General features: G+C 40.8%; 1 protein-coding gene across 1 annotated transcript; it reads left to right on the forward strand.

Annotated features, from left to right (window-relative positions):
- Nucleotides 1–9175: 9175 nt before the first annotated feature.
- LOC111969154 (hyaluronan and proteoglycan link protein 3-like) lies at nucleotides 9176–15461 on the forward strand. Its single transcript, XM_070445476.1, is given in 9 exon segments — nucleotides 9176–9261; nucleotides 11028–11141; nucleotides 11144–11164; nucleotides 11454–11645; nucleotides 11648–11675; nucleotides 13745–13890; nucleotides 14295–14597; nucleotides 15082–15111; nucleotides 15114–15461. Coding segments are annotated over 8 exon segments (1083 nt in total). The 5' UTR covers nucleotides 9176–9261; nucleotides 11028–11035; the 3' UTR covers nucleotides 15371–15461.
- The last annotated feature ends 3655 nt before the right edge of the window (nucleotides 15462–19116 follow it).

A 19116-nucleotide genomic window follows, 5' to 3' on the forward strand; every position in this document is an offset into this window, starting at 1 on the left:
TGGCTATGAACAGCAATCTTCAAGTCTTTCCACAGATTTTCAATGTGACTCAAGTCTGTGCTTTGGCTGGGCCACTCAAGGACTTTCACATTCTTCTGAAGAAGAAATTCCAGCATTGCTTTGGCTGTATGCTTGGGGTCATTTTCCTATTGGAACGTAAATCTTCACCCCCGGTCTAAGGTCTTTTGCACTCTAAAGCAGGTTCTCAGCAAGGATTTGCCTGAATTTTGCTCCATTTATTGTTCCCTTTATCCTTACCAGTTTCCCAGTCCCTGCCGCTGAAACGCTTCCACCGCCATGCTTCATGGTAGGGATGATGTTAGACGGGTGATGAGCTGTGCCTGGTTTTCTCCAGACATAACACTTTCCATTCARGGCAAAAGGTTACATTTTTGTCTCATCAGACCACAGAATCTTTTGCTTATGCTCTGAGTCTTACACGTGCCTTTTTGCAAACTCCAGGCGTGCTGTCATGTGCATTTTTCTCAGGAGTGGCTTCTGTCTGGCCACTCTCCCATAAAGCCCAGATTGGGGAAGGGCTGTAGAGACTGTTGTCCTTCTGGCAGGTTCTCCCATCTCAGCCAAGGAACTCTGTAGTTATGTCAGAGTGGTCATTTGGTTCTTGATCACCTCACTGACCAAGGTCCTTCTTGCCCGGTTGCTCAGTTTGGTCGGACGCCCAGCTCTAGGCAGAGTCTGGGTAGTTCCATATTTTGTTCCATTTCCCCATGATAGAGACCACTGTGCTCTTGGAAACTTTCAACATTCTAGAAATAGTTTTATACCCTTCCCCAGATATATGTCTCATCACAATTATATCTCGCAGATCTACGGACAGTTCCTTGGACTTCATGGTATAGTTTCTGCTCTGACTGTCAACTGTGGGACCTTATTTAATCATGTCCAAACAATTGAATTGGCCACAGGTGGACTCCAATCAAGCTGTAGTGACGTCTCAAGGTTAATCAAAGGAAATTGGATGCACCTGAGCTCAATTTGGAGTGTCATAGCAAAGGGGTGTGAGTACTTATGTAAATGAGATATTTCTGTATTTCATTTTCAATAAATTTGCTACCATTTCTATAAACATGTTTTCACTGTCATAATGGGGTATTGTGTGTAGATGGGTGATACAAATGCAGGCTGTAACACAACAAAATGTGGAATAAGTCATGAATACTTTCTGAAGRCACTGTATGCACAAAGAGTTTCCTCTGCTTTCAGATGGGGAGCCTGCGGATGCCTAAAGGGTTAGGGAAAAGAGGATTTTGAATGGGAATCAACTGTTTGGTCCACACAAGGATATTAAAACAAATGTGTGTGTGTGTGTGTTTGGCAAGAGGAGAGACAGAGATGTGTTGGCCTGGTGTGTATGTGTGCGCATGTTGTGTATGTGCACAAACACGTGTATGTGGACATGTGTATGTGGACACAGTGCAAGTGCACGTAAAAGGAAAGGTTGCACCCAGAAACACAGTTTTCCGCTGGAGTGCCGCATGCATCTCGGATGAATCATTTGCTTTACAGGTGTGTGTTAGGATGATTGGATCAGAAGAGAGTGTAACTTCTGTTTCTCTCTGCGAGGCTGCAAAACACCCTTTACTCCCCACAGCTGGCCAAGATGAGCCTTTTGTTATGGTTGGGGTTGTGATAGAAGAAGGGATTCTGTAAGGAAGGGGCCATATACACAGCAGGCAGAGAGTCAACAGAAAGTGAGTAAATAAAACAAGCTTACTTTTCATTTTGGATTCTGATGGGGTGCAACAGTTGAACTAAACTCAGGAGGCATTTATAAGTTATATTCTTCAGTATTCAATAGGTACAGTATTGGGATTGTGACACATTTTCTGTTGTTTTGGCTCTGGACTATTAGGTTAATGCAACTGTCAACTTTAAGGGTATTTTCATCATATCGGTGAACATAATTTACAGCACTTTTTGTACATGTCCTCCATTTTAGGGACCAAATCACTTATGTGTATTAAAGTTGTAAAAGTTAAGTATTTGGTCTCATATTCATAGCACAAATGACTACATTAAGATTGTGACTTTACAAATTTGTTGGATCATTTGCTGTTTGTTTTTGGTTGTGTTTACGATTATTTGTGGCCAATTGAAATGAATGGTAAATAATGTATTGTGTATTTTGTAGTCACTTGTATTGTAAATAAGAATAGAATATGTTTCTAACACTCTCTACAGTTAATGTGAATGTACCATGATTACGGAATAATCTGAATGGTGAATAATGATGACTGAGAAGTTACAGATGCACAATATGATACCCCAAGCTTGCTAACTGTCATCATTACAATAACGGGGAGGTTGCATTATTGGGGAGAGGTGGGGGGGGGTTAATATTGTGTGCGCATCTCACTAATGCTTATTCATTTATTTAAGCATCAGCTGTCAGAGCAGCTCACAGATCATTGCACTGTACATAGCCTATCTGAAAATAGCCATCCAACTACTATCCCATTTTGTATTTTTATTTTTTTGCTCTTTGACCCCAGTATCTCGTTCAATATTTTTTTTGAACACACCAAGAATGGTGTTAGGTATAAAAAGACAAGTATGCAATTCTTATCTAAAATAAAAGAGCAGACAGAAACAACAAGACCCAGAGTTCTAGGTGAAAGTAAATAATAAAAATAAGACATGCAGAACAAGGACAGGTAGAAAGAAAAGGAGAGACGAAGCAGGTAAGGGGAGTAAACATTTAATAAACTAACGGACATGGAACGAAAAACAGAACAGCGTCAAGCAACTGAATACTAAAAAAAAAACAATCAATGCAGCAGCGGGGAACAGAGTGGGAACTGAACAAATATAGGGCAAGGAAATAAACAGCGTATGGAATGAGTCAGGTGAAGTCAATATCGACTGATGCATGTGACGATGGGAAGGCGCGGTGTGCGTTAATAGAATGGCAGGAGTGACCGCGAATGAAGGGAGACTCTGGCGCCCTCAGCGCAGGGGCGGAAGGAAGAGCGCGGGAGCAGACAGGTGACAAAAGGTAGGTTAAATATATACAATTAAGAGTATGTTTGAATTAAATGATTACATTCACGCGCGCACTGGCAAGTAAGACGAGGAAAGGATGCCGATATTGATCAAATGTTGATTAATTTTTGGCTTCAGAAATAATTATCTAATTCTTCTGAAGTGTAAGATCAGGTTTGCTAATTACGCTTGGAAAAGACATATTTAGGGTAGGAGGGAGCTTCCTTCCTTTTCCAAAACAACACGATGCAATCTATTTTGCCGAAATGAGACATGGTAAGAGATTAAGTTGTTTTTGTGGGGTTTGGTTAATCGTTTAGGGAATCAGACACTCCGCGAGTGATTATCAGAGAGCGGGTCTGGGCAATTTGAAGTTGCTCAGATAATAATCAGAGAGGATCCTAAAAATGCCAGCACATAACATACAAGCTTAGAGCATCAGCGGGCAAGAGCATAGATGGGAGGCAAGTAGTGTCCAGGCTGCGCAGCCTGACATTTATCACACAGTAGGGAGATGTATCAGGAAATATCCTTTGCAGCTTTAATTTTTGAATAGTGTAATCTGTGTACTACTTGAATTGCTATGAGACGAATGTCTGGCATGTTAATTAGGGGCATGTGTGTGAATACTCCAGCTATAACTTCCCAGTTGCCACAGAATGTCAGTCTCTAGTTCTTCCTCGATTTTGCACTTATGGGTATCTGTAGAAGTTGTATGCAACAGATTGAAAGCGTCATATCGACAGATATCAGTTTGATTTCTGAGGTGGGGAATATTTTTTGCATCCGTCAAGACAATGCGAACGGTTTAGCATTCTCCATAATGTTGGAATGACGTGTTTTTACTAACTTAGTAGATCTCACCAATCTGCTAAGGTATCTGAACAAATTATTACTTCTGGAGGAAAGGATTAATAAATTTCCCCTTGAGCACTCAAAGGAAGGCCCAAAGACAGTGCCCTTTCTATGTATAGAATCCCTATGGTATTAATAACCCTTAAGTATCTCCACATCGTCAAAGGTGTTATCAAGGTTAGAGGGGTGAAAAGGAGGGATTCTCGCCGGGAGCATGGCAGGATATTGGTCTAGAGGTCAAAGTGGAGTTTAATTTTTTAGCTTTCAGAAGTCGTGACCTGGCTATGGATATAATGGTTGCTTACTATAAGTGGACTTCCAGATTGACAGGTGACAAATACAGCGCAATAGTGAAGCGGTGAAACTCTCACTCTCATTATACAGGATGACGAGAAGTGGTGGTCTCCCAAAACGTAAGCAAGCCAGGAGGTTAGGCGCCAATAGGTAATATAGAATTTGGGAGACACAATCTCCTTCATCTTGGATTTACATGAGGTGTTGTCATGGGCCATCGAAAGAAGTGGACCAAAGTGCGGGTATGAGCGGGTCCATTTCTTTTATTATAGAAATGTACACAAAACAAGAAAAAAATCAACGGACAGTGAAGCTAGTACGAGGGGCTATAGTGCCACTAAGCGTCAACTACCCACATCACAGGTGGGAAAAGGCTGCCTAGTATGATTAATCAGAGACAGTAAGCAGCTGTCTGATTGGAGAACATACCGCCAAAACTAGAAACCAATATGAGAATAACGGCAAGATGCCACCAAATAACCTGACAAAAAAAAAGAAGGAAACGTACAAAATTAAGAAAGGCCCAGGGGCTTTCAGAGGTCAGCGGGGTGCGGTGGTTTTTTCTTATCTGTGTGTTTTATAATCGCAGAATGGAATGGATTGATAATGTTGGAGTCCAGTTGTTTTGAAGGACTTGGGGTATGAATATGGGTGTTCTGGATAGGTGCGCGTTTTGTGGGAAGGACAGAATTTTATGGAATTAATCTTCAGAGAGAATTGGGAAGAGTTATCAAATTGTATGTTTGCTTTAGTTTTTTGCATCAGAGAGGGGGAATTTCTTTAAAATAGTGAGGGTTTTGCTTGGTAACTACAATTGGTGGTAATTTCTGATTTAACTTCACTGGAGATGTTTACGAGGTGTTTTGCCACATATGGGTATTATTGCTTTGGTTNAAAAGCAGGAGAGATCTAGGTAGGTAATTTTCTGAAATAAACTAACTGGAAGATGATTCTAACCAAAAGAGGTGTTTTGGCAACCATATGGGTTTAATTCCGCTCTTGTTCCAATTTATTACTGTTTCCGAGAACGGTACTAAAACAAATTAAATCAAATCAAGGAATTAGCTGGAATACTAGCTTTGGGGTTCTGTTACATAGAGAAGAATGTCATCTGCCGTTTAGAGAAATTCGTATTTAGAGTATCTTAGTATTATAGCCGTGTATTGCTGCATGAGATGCTGATCCGCGCTGAGGCGAGAGGTTCAATAATTAGAGCAAGAGCATAGGCGACCAGCGCAACAACCCTGCTTGTCCCTCTATAAAGGTAAATCGGGGGCGACAATGATTGGTTAGTGAGTATTCTCGCCACCAGGGTTCCTATATTTAAAGCTGGAAGCCAAATTTATTGAAACCATCTCCAATATATACATTTCTGTAGGATCTTGAAATAGATAGGACCACTCAACTTGGCCAACGGCCTTTTCGGCATCAAGAGATATAACGGCAAGGGTCCACGTTGAGGTAACCTCTGAGGCATACTAACTTTGAAGAGGCGCCTGAGGATTGAAGAATGAGTTCTTTTAGGATGAAAGCTGGTCTGCGTCCGAATTGACCAATTTGCCCATTAAAGTGCTAATTCCTGTTAGCCCAGAGTTGTTGCTAAAATCTTTTGGTCTGTATTAAGGAGAGATATGGTTCTATATGACCCTACCTCTTCCAGATATTTTACCCTTCTAATTATACTGTAATGAACGCCTATCCAAAGTAGGGGGAGAGCTCCATCCTCACTGCCTGACCAAGCATTTTGTGCGGTAGGGAGAGAGCATGTGCTGAATGTTTTATAGAAATTCACGCAGGGTATCCCATCTGGGCTCGGGTCTTTTGCCAACTCATTTAGAGATTTAATGTTTCTCGAATTCTCCAAGATATATTCTCTTATTCAGGAGTTGGATCTCCTGGTTCAGGGCAGGGAGATACAGTCTTCCAAAAGTTTTGCTAATTTAAGGGGGTTAGGATTGCTTTAGATGTATATATGAATCTCGTTAAAACTGACGCGAATCGTCATTGATGTCCTTTGGGGGAAGAGAGTAATTCCCCAGATGCAGATTTAACTTTGTCGAATCATCGGTCACTCACATTTTTTTCCGATAAGTTGTCTGCCGAGTAATTTGTGTGGCTTTGTCCACCAAACTCGAAAATATTTCTGGTTGGCATAGAGAATAGATTTTAGCAATTTGTAGCTGAGAAATCTCTGATTAATTCAAATAATTATTTTAGTTTCTCCATGGATGATGGGCTAGCAGTCTCCCTATCCAGGTACAGTGAAATTTGTCCCTCCAATTCTTACAATTTTTTTCCTCTGTTTTGCCTACTTCCTGCAGCCTAAAGGAACGATGATACGCCTCTGCATTAACCCTTCATGTTTCCACATATGCTGGGGAAGTCTCTGTGTGTTGTCGTTGGTCATCAAGAAAAAAATTCGTATTTGGTCCTTTAAGGATGTTCCACAGAATGTTGGTTCTTGAGAAGCTGAGGATTCAAACCTCCAGACCCTCTTTTGAACGATGTCACCCAAATCTCAGAGAGAAGGTGAGTGGACTGTTGGTCAGAGATAAAATATCAGATACCTGCACATTAAGGATATAGGGGAGTCAATTTCGATCAACCAAAAAAGTAATCGATCGGTATATAACCATTGGTGAACATGAAGAGTAAAAGGAGTATTCCCTACCCGTAGGGTTATATCCTCCATATATCAAATAAAATTTGATTTGTTTATGTAGGTATTCAAGAATTCGCTTGAATAGGAGGTAGGGGTTCGCCGGGTAGAGGATCTATCCAAATTATTGGTCTAGCACACAGTTAAGGTCCCCTCCAATGACAAGATTAGTGTGGGAGACATCTGGAATCAGGGCAAGGACCTCTTTGAAAAAGAGGGGTTATCAATGTTTGGCCCATAGATATTTAGTAGAGTTACAGAAGTAGAGTGGATCTCTCCTATTCATCACATAAGACCCTCTTTATCAGCAATAGTGTTTTATGTAGAAAGGGGAATTCCTTTCCGTACCAGAATCGCTGTGCCTCTCGTTTTGGCAGAGAAGTTAGAGTGATACACTTGCCCCACCCACCTACATTTAAGTCTGCTATGAGAATTGTTTTTCAGATGGGTTTCTTGCGAAAAAATATAATATCAGACGAGAGTGCTTTGTAGTGGGCTAGGACCTTGCCTCTCTTAATGGTTCGTTTAAACCCTTGACATTCCAGAAAGTAAATGTAAGCCCCGCCCTCCTCTCGTTTGTAGTTCATATGGTGGCCTGCATAACATGTAACTCAATAAAAAGTTAAGAAAGCCCACCAAACCATTACGATCAGCATATGTACACCTACACCCGAGCAGTATCCAAACCGAGCCCTCCCTCCGGCAAGCACCCTTACCCTGTCCCCAACTTTCCCAACATTACCCTCCCCCTCAACCCACCTTTAACAGGCATACACAAATAGGAGAGAAAAAATCCAAATAATAAACACATTGTCTGCCGATGCCAAAAATGCACGGCGCGACCTCGAACGAGAGGTAAACAAAAATAAATCCCAACTATACGTTCACTCTCAATATCCAAGAACTTCTACTAACATATGAACTGAGGAGGCTCCCGCAAATAAAGTGTTAATTTAGCATCTATTAAACCAAAACAGAATAAATTGCAATTTAAACATATTGCTCAATTAGTGTCATCCTGGGTCAATCCCTGAGATAAAACAGATAAAGCATCGCAAGATTATATTGCTAAACAATGCCGGTCTAAACATAAACCATCAGCAACCGATATAGACAGCAGGACATTTACATATTGTGGGTTAGGAGATCACACCCCAGTATCTCTACTTGCACATCCATCTTCTGCGCATCTATCATGCAGTGTTTATTGCTCATTTGAATTACTTCGCCACTATGGCCTATTTATTGCCGTACCTCCTAATCTTACCTTTATTTGCACACACTGTATATAGATTTTTTCTATTGTGTTATTGACTGTACGTTTGTTTATTCCATGTGTAACTCTGTGTTTGCTGTTTGGTGCACTGCTTTGCTTTATATTGGCCAGGTCGCAGGTCGCTACCTGGTTAAATAAAGGTGAAATAAAATAAGAAATATGCAATCATAAAAAAATGTAATCATGGTAGCATCCACATTAATGTAGAGTGTTTAAGAACATATTCTACTCTTATTTACAATACAAGTGACTACAAAATGACGCAATATGTTATTTACCATTACTTTCTATTGGACACAAAATAATCGTAAACACAACCAAAACAAACAGCAATGCATCCAACAAATGTCTAAAGTCACAACTTGATGTAGTCATTACGTGCTATGAATATGGGACCAAATACTACACTTTTGACAATTTTAATACACATATACTGTAAGTTAATTTGTCAAAATACGTTTGGTCTCCTAAAATGGGGGACTATGTCGAAAACGTGCTGTCATTTATAAACGGTTCACCCGATATGGATGGATATACCCTCAAATTAAAGCTGACAGTCCGCACTTTAACCTCATCATTGTGTAATTGAAAATCCAAATTTCTGCAGTACATAGCCAAAACAACAAAAATGTGTCACTGTCCTAATACTTTTGGAGCTCAATCTATATATTATTATTTAAAAGTCAACAAATGTATGTAGCAATCGCAGATTGCCCCTTTAAAGTTTTAGAGACTCTGGGGAAAGTGACTCAATTCATGCAGTGTATTAGAGCATGTCCGTCATTATTTCTGCTGACCTGGCAATTATGCATTGGATCCGTTAATAATGAAAACAAATGGTCAGATGGATCGGTTTTGCTTTGTTTCTAATAAATTCACACAACCGTAAATTACTCAAGGTTTTTGGAAAAACTTGTAGATTCTTTTCATGTATTCTTTTGAAGCCAAGTACTTGGATATGTTTTTTGTGTCATCATTGCGGTCAGAATCCATAGTGGCCACTATACCACAGGCGGGTACCTTTTCTGAGGACGGTCCAAGAACTCCGCAGACTTACACATTTTTTTCTGCTGAACATCCATAAGAAGAAGCTGCATCTTTTTAATATTTTGCGGTTTAATAAAAACTCGAAGAAGAAAAGTCACGCGGCATTATACCAGCTAGTGTGTAAACTGTAAGTAAATAATAATCACCACATGAAGAATATCATAAAACAGATGACAAATTAACGGTATCAGATTGAAAAATATTATTCTGATCAGTGTTGGTAAATTGGATTACTCATATCGTCGCTACGTAGTTTGATAAGTTGTTTTACTGGAATCGTCGCTATGTGTAAGTAAATGTCAGGTGTACGAACAGGAGGCAGTATCATATTCCTTACCGATCTTCTGGGAAATTGACTATTACGGTGCATATGGCCTCTATAGGTTTCTATATTATAAACAAAGACTATTATGATCAAGAAGTCTAATTGAGATGTTGATCAAAACACATGTATTGTGGCCTATTGAATATTTTGAGTACTGTTTTTGTGTGACCAAATGTTATTATTTTTTTTAAATAATCTGTAACACAAAACACATTGAAATGTAATAACCTACAAACACAACAACCCTACCCTCCACCCATGGCAAACCTTCTCTGAGAAAATAACAGGAAAAACATAGACTATAGACATGAAATGAAATTGCCTTTCAGATCTAATATTCAGGGCAAAGAACTGCAGTAATATGTTTTAGATGGATTTAATTGTATAATGCATTTGTTCCCGTATTCACTCTGATTAACTAGACTGTATTTGGGTCAGAAGCACAGACATCTGGAGCAAGAGCACAGACAAATTATTGGCTAAATTAAGATGTTGTTTTCACATCAGCTTTTGACTAGGACCCAAAGTTTACTACGTACTAAATAAAACAAAACAAAATGTTAATCTACAACCTTTGCAATGCTCAAACAGTGACATAAACTTCACATCTTTTCTTAAGTCTTTTGTGAGTTTCAGATTTGCCATGCAAAACATGATATAATACTGCCACCTATTGGCAGTTTATAGCTACGACTACTGTTATATATGCAAGTGGAACGTAACAGTATTAGGGCTAGGGAGATAGGCCAGCAGCAGGGAGAGAGAGGCTAGTGCTACTGGGATCCTTGAAGTTTAAATGTTAAATGGTTAAGGTTAGGGTTATCGTAGGTAGGTTTATGTTTATGTTTAGGTTAGGGTTTAGGGTAGGGAGTCCCAAGGATCCCGGATAGCACTAGCTGTGGAGAAAGGTCAGGGGCTGAGATTGGGGTCAGTCAAAGTCAGTGGTTCCCACTCCTTTACAGTTCTTAATTTTTTTTCTTAGACCCACCACATAATCTAAATCAATGTGTCTGAACAGGCCCCAGTGTTTAGCCGCTACCCAGAGGGAATTATCTGTGACCCTCCTCTGGGTCCCGTCCCACCATATGGGAACCACTGGAAGGGGTCCAGTCAAGACACCATCCCAACTCTATTTGTGTACCTTCTCCCTGCATTGTGCACTGGTTCGTTCCCACTCAAGGATTTAAAATAATTGAAATAGTGGTTGAATTGGCTGAACAGATATCAGTCCAGTCCTTTTATATCCATTCTTTTACTGCATTTGGTGAATTCAGGGCTTCCTCTCTAGGTTCCTTCCTAGGTGCTGGCCTTTCTAGGGAGTTTTTCCTAGCCACCGTGCTTCTACACCTGCATTGCTTGCTGTTTGGGGTTTTAGGCTGGGTTCTGTACAGAACTTTGTGACATCAGCTGATGTAAGAAGGGCTTTATATAAATACATTTGATTGATTGATATCCATGAGGGGAGTGAACAAGTGCACACTTCGGGAGAAGGAGAGTATTATAATTAGGCTGAAGACACTATACTCGTACCCCAAGCCTTATATTTGCTTGTACCCTCTATGGTTCAGTGACAAGGATGATGGTGGCTCACCCTCGCCCCCTGTTGGTGATATTGCTGCCGCTGCTCCTCTCCTGCTTGCCCGCGCTCGGAATACCCAACAGATTCTTCTACCAAGACATTCTCACGGAAACGGCAATGGAGAGAGTAGGAGCATGCACTTATGTTTATTGAATGAGAGTTGAACATGAGTACATGCCTTAGGTAGGGGCAATGCATCCACCTTCCATGTAACATACACAAATGTTTTTGCAATTGAAAACGATAGTGAGCCTTTCTTATTGAACAAGTCCAGGTAGTTCCTCCCTCTTTCAGTCCCTTGGTGCCTAATGAACACGACCCATAAATGGCTTATCAATTCAAACTCTCAGAGGAGGTTGCACAGACCCAAATGAAGTCTGACTAACTGCTGTTTTGTGTGTATTTTCCTTTCTAGTCCACTTTAACGTGTTAAAGCTCCATGTGGACTCCTCCCAGCCCTCTGTGTTCGCTTTGCGGGGGAGTAACGCAACCCTACCCTGCCGATACTGGTATGAGCCAGAGTTGAGCTCCCCCAGGAGGGTGCGGGTGAAGTGGTCCTGGCTGCCCGTCGTGGGGGGCCATGAGACAGACATTCTAGTGGCCATCGGGCCCGCATTCACAGCTTTGGGGATTTCAGGTACTCTAGCTATTCTTGATGCAGGCCCGATCATTCTAAAACCATTATGACATTTGTGTTTAGTGAGTGTTTTTATTTCTATACTGTAGTTCTTAAGATCCCGCCTTTGATTTTATAGTTTAAATTTTTTTTATTTTGTATTCTTTTCATTGTTATAATTGTGTCACAAATTCCTTATTATGTACCTTGCATTTCTTTTACTGCATTTTGGTGAATTCAGGGCTTCCTCGCAAAGAGACATCTGTCGAAATGGGACTTCACTGTATAAATAAAGGTTACATAAAAAAAGGCTTAATTCACACTCGGCAGAAGTGAAAAAGTACCCAATTGTCATACTTGAGTAAAAGTAAAGCTTCTTAAAACTCTTTAGGATTGGTGGGTCCCCTGCGGGGCGGTTGAGCTAACGTGTGTGATTAGCATGAGTGATTAGCATGAGGTGTAAATGACTCAATAATTTTTTTTAAGCCACCCAGTAAAATACTACTGGAGTAAAAGTCCAAAAGTATCTGGTCTTAAATATACATAAGTATCAAAAGTCAATGTGAATGCTTTAAATTAAATTCCTTATATTAAGCAACCAGACTGTCAGATTCTTGATTTAAAGATTCACAGCCAGGGGCACACTCCAAAACTCAATTGGCCAAAGACACAATTGGCCAACGCAACATGAGTTGAGTCCACCAGAGCAGACACGGGGGTGATGATGTGTTATATTGATCCAGAGCAGACACGGGGTGATGGTGGTGTTATATTGATCCAGAGCAGCACGGGGGTGATGATGTGTTATATTGATCCAGAGCAGACACGGGGGTGATGGTGTGTTATATTGATCCAGAGCAGACACGGGGGTGATGGTGTGTTATATTGCTCCAGAGCAGACACGGGGGTGATGGTGTGTTATATTGATCCAGAGCAGACACGGGGGTGATGGTGTGTTATATTGATCCAGAGCAGACACAGGGGTGATGGTGTGTTATATTGATCCAGAGCAGACACGGGGGTGATGATGTGTTATATTGATCCAGAGCAGACACGGGGGTGATGTGTGTTATATTGATCCAGAGCAGACACGGGGGTGATGATGTGTTATATTGATCAGAGCAGACACGGGGGTGATGGTGTGTTTATTGATCCAGAGCAGACACGGGGGTGATGGTGTGTTATATTGATCCAGAGCAGACACGGGGGTGATGGTGTGTTATATTGATCCAGAGCAGACACGGGGGTGATGTGTGTTATATTGATCCAGAGCAGACACGGGGGTGATGGTGTGTTATATTGATCCAGGAGCAACACGGGGTGGATGGTGTGTTATATTGATCCAGAGCAGACACGGGGGTGATGATGTTTTATATTGATCCAGAGCAGACACGGGGGTGATGGTGTGTTATATTGATCCAGAGCAGACACGGGGGTGATGATGTGTTATATTGATCCAGAGCAGACACGGGGGTGATGATGTGTTATATTGATCCAGAGCAGAACACGGGGGTGATGGTGGTTATATTGATCCAGAGCAGACACGGGGGTGATGGTGTGTTATTTGATCCAGAGCAGACACGGGGTGATGGTGTGTTATATTGATCCAGAGCAGACACGGGGGTGATGGTGTGTTATATTGATCCAGAGCAGACACGGGGGTGATGGTGTGTTATATTGATCCAGAGCAGACACGGGGGTGATGGTGTGTTATATTGATCCAGAGCAGACACGGGGGTGATGATGTGTTATATTGATACGTGTGTGAATTGGACACTTTTTGCTGTCCTGCCTGAGTGTTTCAATGTAACAAGCACTTTTGGGTGTCAGGAAAAATGTATGGGAATAAAAAGTGTATTTTCTTTAGGAATGAAGTGGAGTTAAAGTTGACAAACATATGAATATATAGGTAGTACTTCAAAGTATTTTTTTGTTACTTACACCACTGACACTCTGGGCTGTATAGATGAGGAAAAATGCATTTCACACAACTGTTGTGATATTGGATAATTTTGAGTTTGCCTGCACAAAAATGTTTATGCATCTGTTGAACACATTGATGATAACAAAGTCCTCTATTTATCTCTCAGGGACCGGGTGCGTCTCAGACAGGACTCACCAGGAGATGCTTCGCTGGTCATGACTGAACTCCAGCTCAATGACACGGGTCGTTACCGCTGTGAGGTCATTGACGGGCTGGAGGACAAGAGCGCCACKGTCGACCTCGAGCTACGAGGTAGACTATATTATAGTGCCGTATAACAACCTCATTTGTGAGTGTCACCCAGCCCCTCCCATCACTACTGTACTCACACACAATTAAGGTGCAAATCTGCAATATGTACAGCTATTATGTGGTCATTTAAATGAATTATATATTATAAAGCCTATCAATTGATTCTTGAAAAATATAATGTATTTGTTTAGTACTGTTCATCTGCCTTACCCCATCTTATTGATGTCATGTACTGTCATGCACTACATTTAAAGTTCTCTCTTTGGGTTGAAGTGTTACATTGGTCCAGCCACATCCCTCAGCTTCAACTAAGTTAGGCTAACCAAGTAAGGCTGCTGTTTGGCTGACAAACTAATGAAGGATTATGCCTTAAAAGTCATTACATATCTCTTGCTCCCCTCCAGGTGTGGTATTTCCCTACCAGCCTCCTCACGGCCGTTACAACCTGACCTACCATGATGCCCAGCAAGTCTGCCAGGAGCAGGACTCCACTCTRGCCACCTTCGAGCAGCTGTTCCAGGCCTGGGAGGAGGGGCTGGACTGGTGCAACGCAGGTTGGCTGGCTGACGGGACAGTGCAGTACCCAATCACCAAGCCCCGGAGCCCCTGTGGGGGGCTAGGCCTCGCCCCCGGGGTTAGGAGCTACGGTAGACGCCACCGCCACCTCCACCGATACGACGTCTTCTGTTTCTCCTCCTCCCTCCGAGGTGAGACACACACACTCACACACACACACTATACAGGTACACACTATATAGGTACACACACTATACAGGTACACACTATACAGGTACACACTATACAGGTACACACACTATACACAGGTTACACACATATAGGTACACACACATACAGGTTACACACACTATACAGGTACACACACCTATACAGGTACACACACTATACAGGTACACACACTTATACAGGTGTACACACACTATACAGGTACACACTATACAGGTACTACACACACTATACAGGTGCAGATATAGAAGATAATTCACCCTACAACTAGAGTCAAGCACAGTCCATCTATTGTGTAACATTCTGTTATATGCATTTGAAGAAATCTGCAATTGACTCTTACTGTAACTTCATTTTGTGGTGAACTTTCAGTGAGCTCCCTTGGATGCATAACTTTGAATTGATCACCTTATACACCTCCGGTCTCTGCCATGTCCTCTTCTCCAGGTAAGGTCTACTACCTCCAGCTCCCCCAGAAGTCAACCTCACTGAGGCCCAGCAGGCGTGCTTCAACGACGGGGCCCAGATAGCCAAGGTGGGCCAGCTCTACGCCGCCTGGAAGTTCATGGGCCTGGACCGCTGTGATGCCGGATGGCTTGCTGACGGGAGCCTGCGCTACCCCATCACCAACCCCCGCCGCAACTGTGGCCCCATGGAACCAGGGGTGCGCAGCTTTGGGTTCCCCCCTCCATACCAGAAGCATGGGGTGTACTGCTACAGTGCAGGTACGCGGTAAATCTGATATACGTGGTAAAAGTACATACCACCCTTAGGTCATACCATTTACATCTCTCGTAGTAGGTAGGGGAACAAACCGAAATCCACATGAATGAATGTTGACATGCATAGAAATTCAAGATGCTATGGTGAGAGGGCTGTGTTATGATGTAAAGTTGTGGTATGGTGTGTGAGGGCCTCTACTGTGGTGAAGGCTTGATAATATACTGGGATACGATGGCCTGGTGGTTGTGTTTCAGGGTTATAGTCCTCGCTAGTCTGTCAGCCTCCCTTGTGATTTAGACAAGCAGGTTAGCAACGCCATGGTGAACAACATGCATGTTCCACCACGGGGGTTAGCCACTCACTGTAACAAAAGGGACATTTTGTTCAATGACTTCTTCCTGGATTGGGATGTCCTTGCTGCTCTTTATGTTAAAGGGTTTCTTTTTTCTAGAAGTTTTACCTCATATTCATTATATCTAGGACAATACCAGTCTACATATGGAAATGGCGCGTTTCAATGTTTTTGTTGTCAAAAAGATGGAAGAAAGGGTTGTAACCAAATTACTCCCAGTGATGTCGTCTGTAATTTTCAAATGAAAACAAAGACTTTCATACAATGGCTTTCCAGTCTTCAAAAATCATTGTTTTAATTTGAAAATGGCTCCCGGTGATATCACCGGGCGTATTTTTCTCAGAACCTTTTCTTCTACCTTGGGTGCATTCGTAAATTCACTCTGGCTATCTACTCCGATTTCAGAGCACTATCGTCTGAGTGTGCCAGAGTGCAGAATAATTGATGAATTTGCGAACTCTCAACACCTGTTGAATATGGCCAGTGTCAGTAAACGTCGGCATAAAAGCATAATTAAATTGTTGCCAACAGCACAGTTACAGTCACCAACACTCTAGATAACATGGTCAGAGGGAAGTGTTCTCTCATTTATGTCTGGAAGTAGCTAGCAAGCTAGCTAACTTTAGCCAGTTAGTTGGGTGCTTGATGCCGTTGTGAGGCCAGAACGCTCAGAACAACCTTACTCCTCGGCCAGAGCATCCAGTGTTCGCTCTGAATGCTCCGAGTGCCAAACACTCTGAATTACGAATGGACAATCTGACAACTCTCTGATTTACGAACGCCCAGAGCACACTTGAGAGCGCTCTCTAGCACTCCAGAGTGAATTTACGAGCGCACCCCTTGTTGACTACAAAACCATTTCACATATGCAGACACTGGTATGGTGCTGGATGTAACAAATATGAGGTTAAACTGTGAAGTGTTCGTTGAATTAATCTATGACTTATCCTCTAATGTCATGTATGAATATTTACTTAATAATAATAATATTATAATATTAATATGTTTTACCAATAATTCTGGACCCACCTAAATCTTGCTGTAGGCTATAATGTGATCCATCACTAAATATGAATGAATCTGTATTTAAACTCTGACCTCAGCTTCAACTGCAATATTATGCATATTTTTATTTATACTTCATGTATTGTATTTATCTGCTGTACTCTCTTTGTAAACATATTTGTGTATGACATAGGAGCTGAACTCAGAATTAATAAGTAATTAATTATCAAGAATAACCAGTTATGTGATGATTTATAAGCTGTTATTATGTTTATCTCAAAAACAAGTACTTATCTTTTATACTGTATGGCCTGTACCTCACTTGGTTGGTTTGATTATGTAGGTGGTGGGTTTTAACATGGTTTTAGATGATAACGGACAGATTTTAGACAGGTTTTAGATGATAACTTATTTTTGTAAAATAAATAGTAAACATTTTGATTAATGTGTTAATGATTTTGCGTACTTTGGAGCCATGCTTGGTTTGTTTGTGTTTTTATAACGTTCAGTTCAATTCAAACATTAAATCCTTGCACATGTACCAGGCTTAGCAGTGTTGCTTCCTCGCTCACAACATCCTTACCAGTACTTGATCTTGCGCCCTCTGCCTCGCCAACACAGGTGACCACCCTGCTTGACAACGTACTAACCAGTTGTGCAACAAACAAAAAAGATCCAATTCAATGGCACTATTGGCGACATTTCAAGCTGCGGAGTGAGCTAACAGCACGATCTTATCTCCGTTACACTCACACCAGAGGAAGCTGGTGGGAGGAGCTATAGGAGGACGGGCTCATTGTAATGACTGGAATGGAATGAATGGAACCGAGTCAAACGTGGTTTCCATATGTTTGATGTGTTTGATACAGTTCCATTTATTCCATTCAGCCAATTACAATGAGCCCATCCTCCTATAGCTCCTCCCATCCGCCTCCTCTGACTCACACACAACCCGGCTAACAATTCCTATGTCTGAAACCTTTGTGGAATGTTATGTTTTACTGTTCTCCTTACGTGAAAGTGTCCAGTTCTTTGTGAGTTTCGGCAATGTTTCATTTAAGTCAATGAGCACATCACCAGATTATAATTAGCATGTTTTGCCATGAAGTTTTTAACATGTTCAGAAAAACKTTAAGGTTGGGATTCAATGCAATTGCGGGTTATAGTTATTGAGGCTTTTAAAGGCAATGTTCCCGCGTTTGCGAAGATCCCTTTCACGATAAACACTGTAAATGTCGGCTCAATCGTAAATTTCCTTTAAAAAGCGCAATGCCTATGCCTATAACCCAGGATGGGATTGAATCCTGGTCTAACACGTTGTGTCCTGCTCTACCTCAGCATCCATCTGTTCAAGCATTGCAACACTGCTATTAACAACTGTAAATACCTTTTGATTACCTGCTATTAACAACGTTAATACATGATTACACTGCTATTAACAACGTTAATACATGATTACAACTGCTATTAACAACTTTATACATGATTACACTGCTATTAACAACTTTAATCATGATTCCACTGCTATTAACAACTTAATACATGATTACACTGCTATTAACAACTGTAATACATGATTACACTGCTATTAACAACTGTAATACATGATTACACTGCTATTAACAACTGTAATACATGATTACACTGCTATTAACAACTGTAATACATGATTACACTGCTATTAACACTTTAATACATGATTACATGCTATTACAACTGTAATACATGATTACATGCTATTAACAACTGTAATACATGATTACACTGCTATTAACAACTGTAATACATGATTACACTGCTATTAACAACTGTAATACATGATTACACTGCTATTAACAACTGTAATACATGATTACACTGCTATTAACACTTTAATACACGATTACAATGCTATTAACAACTTTAATACATGATTACACGCTATTAAACATGTAATACATGATTACACTGCTATTAACAACTTTAATACATGATTAAACTGCTATTAACAACGTTATACATGATTACACTGCTATTAACACTGTAATACATGATTACATTGCTATTAACAACTTTAATACATGATTACACTGCTATTAACAACTGTAATACATGTACACTGCTATTAACAACTTTAATACATGATTACACTGCTATTAACAACTGTAATACATGATTACACTGCTATTAACAACGTTAATACATGATTACACTGCTATAACAACGTTAATACATGATTACCACTGCTATTAACATGTAATACATGATTACACTGCTATTAACAACTTTATAACATGATTACAATGCTATTAACAACTGTAAAACATGATTACACTGCTATTCACACTGTAATACATGATTCACTGCTATTAACAACTTTGAACACATGATTACACCGCTATTAACAACTTTAATACATGAAT

The sequence above is a fragment of the Salvelinus sp. IW2-2015 genome, linkage group LG10 (assembly GCF_002910315.2).
Source record: "Salvelinus sp. IW2-2015 linkage group LG10, ASM291031v2, whole genome shotgun sequence".
Lineage (NCBI taxonomy): Eukaryota > Metazoa > Chordata > Actinopteri > Salmoniformes > Salmonidae > Salvelinus > Salvelinus sp. IW2-2015.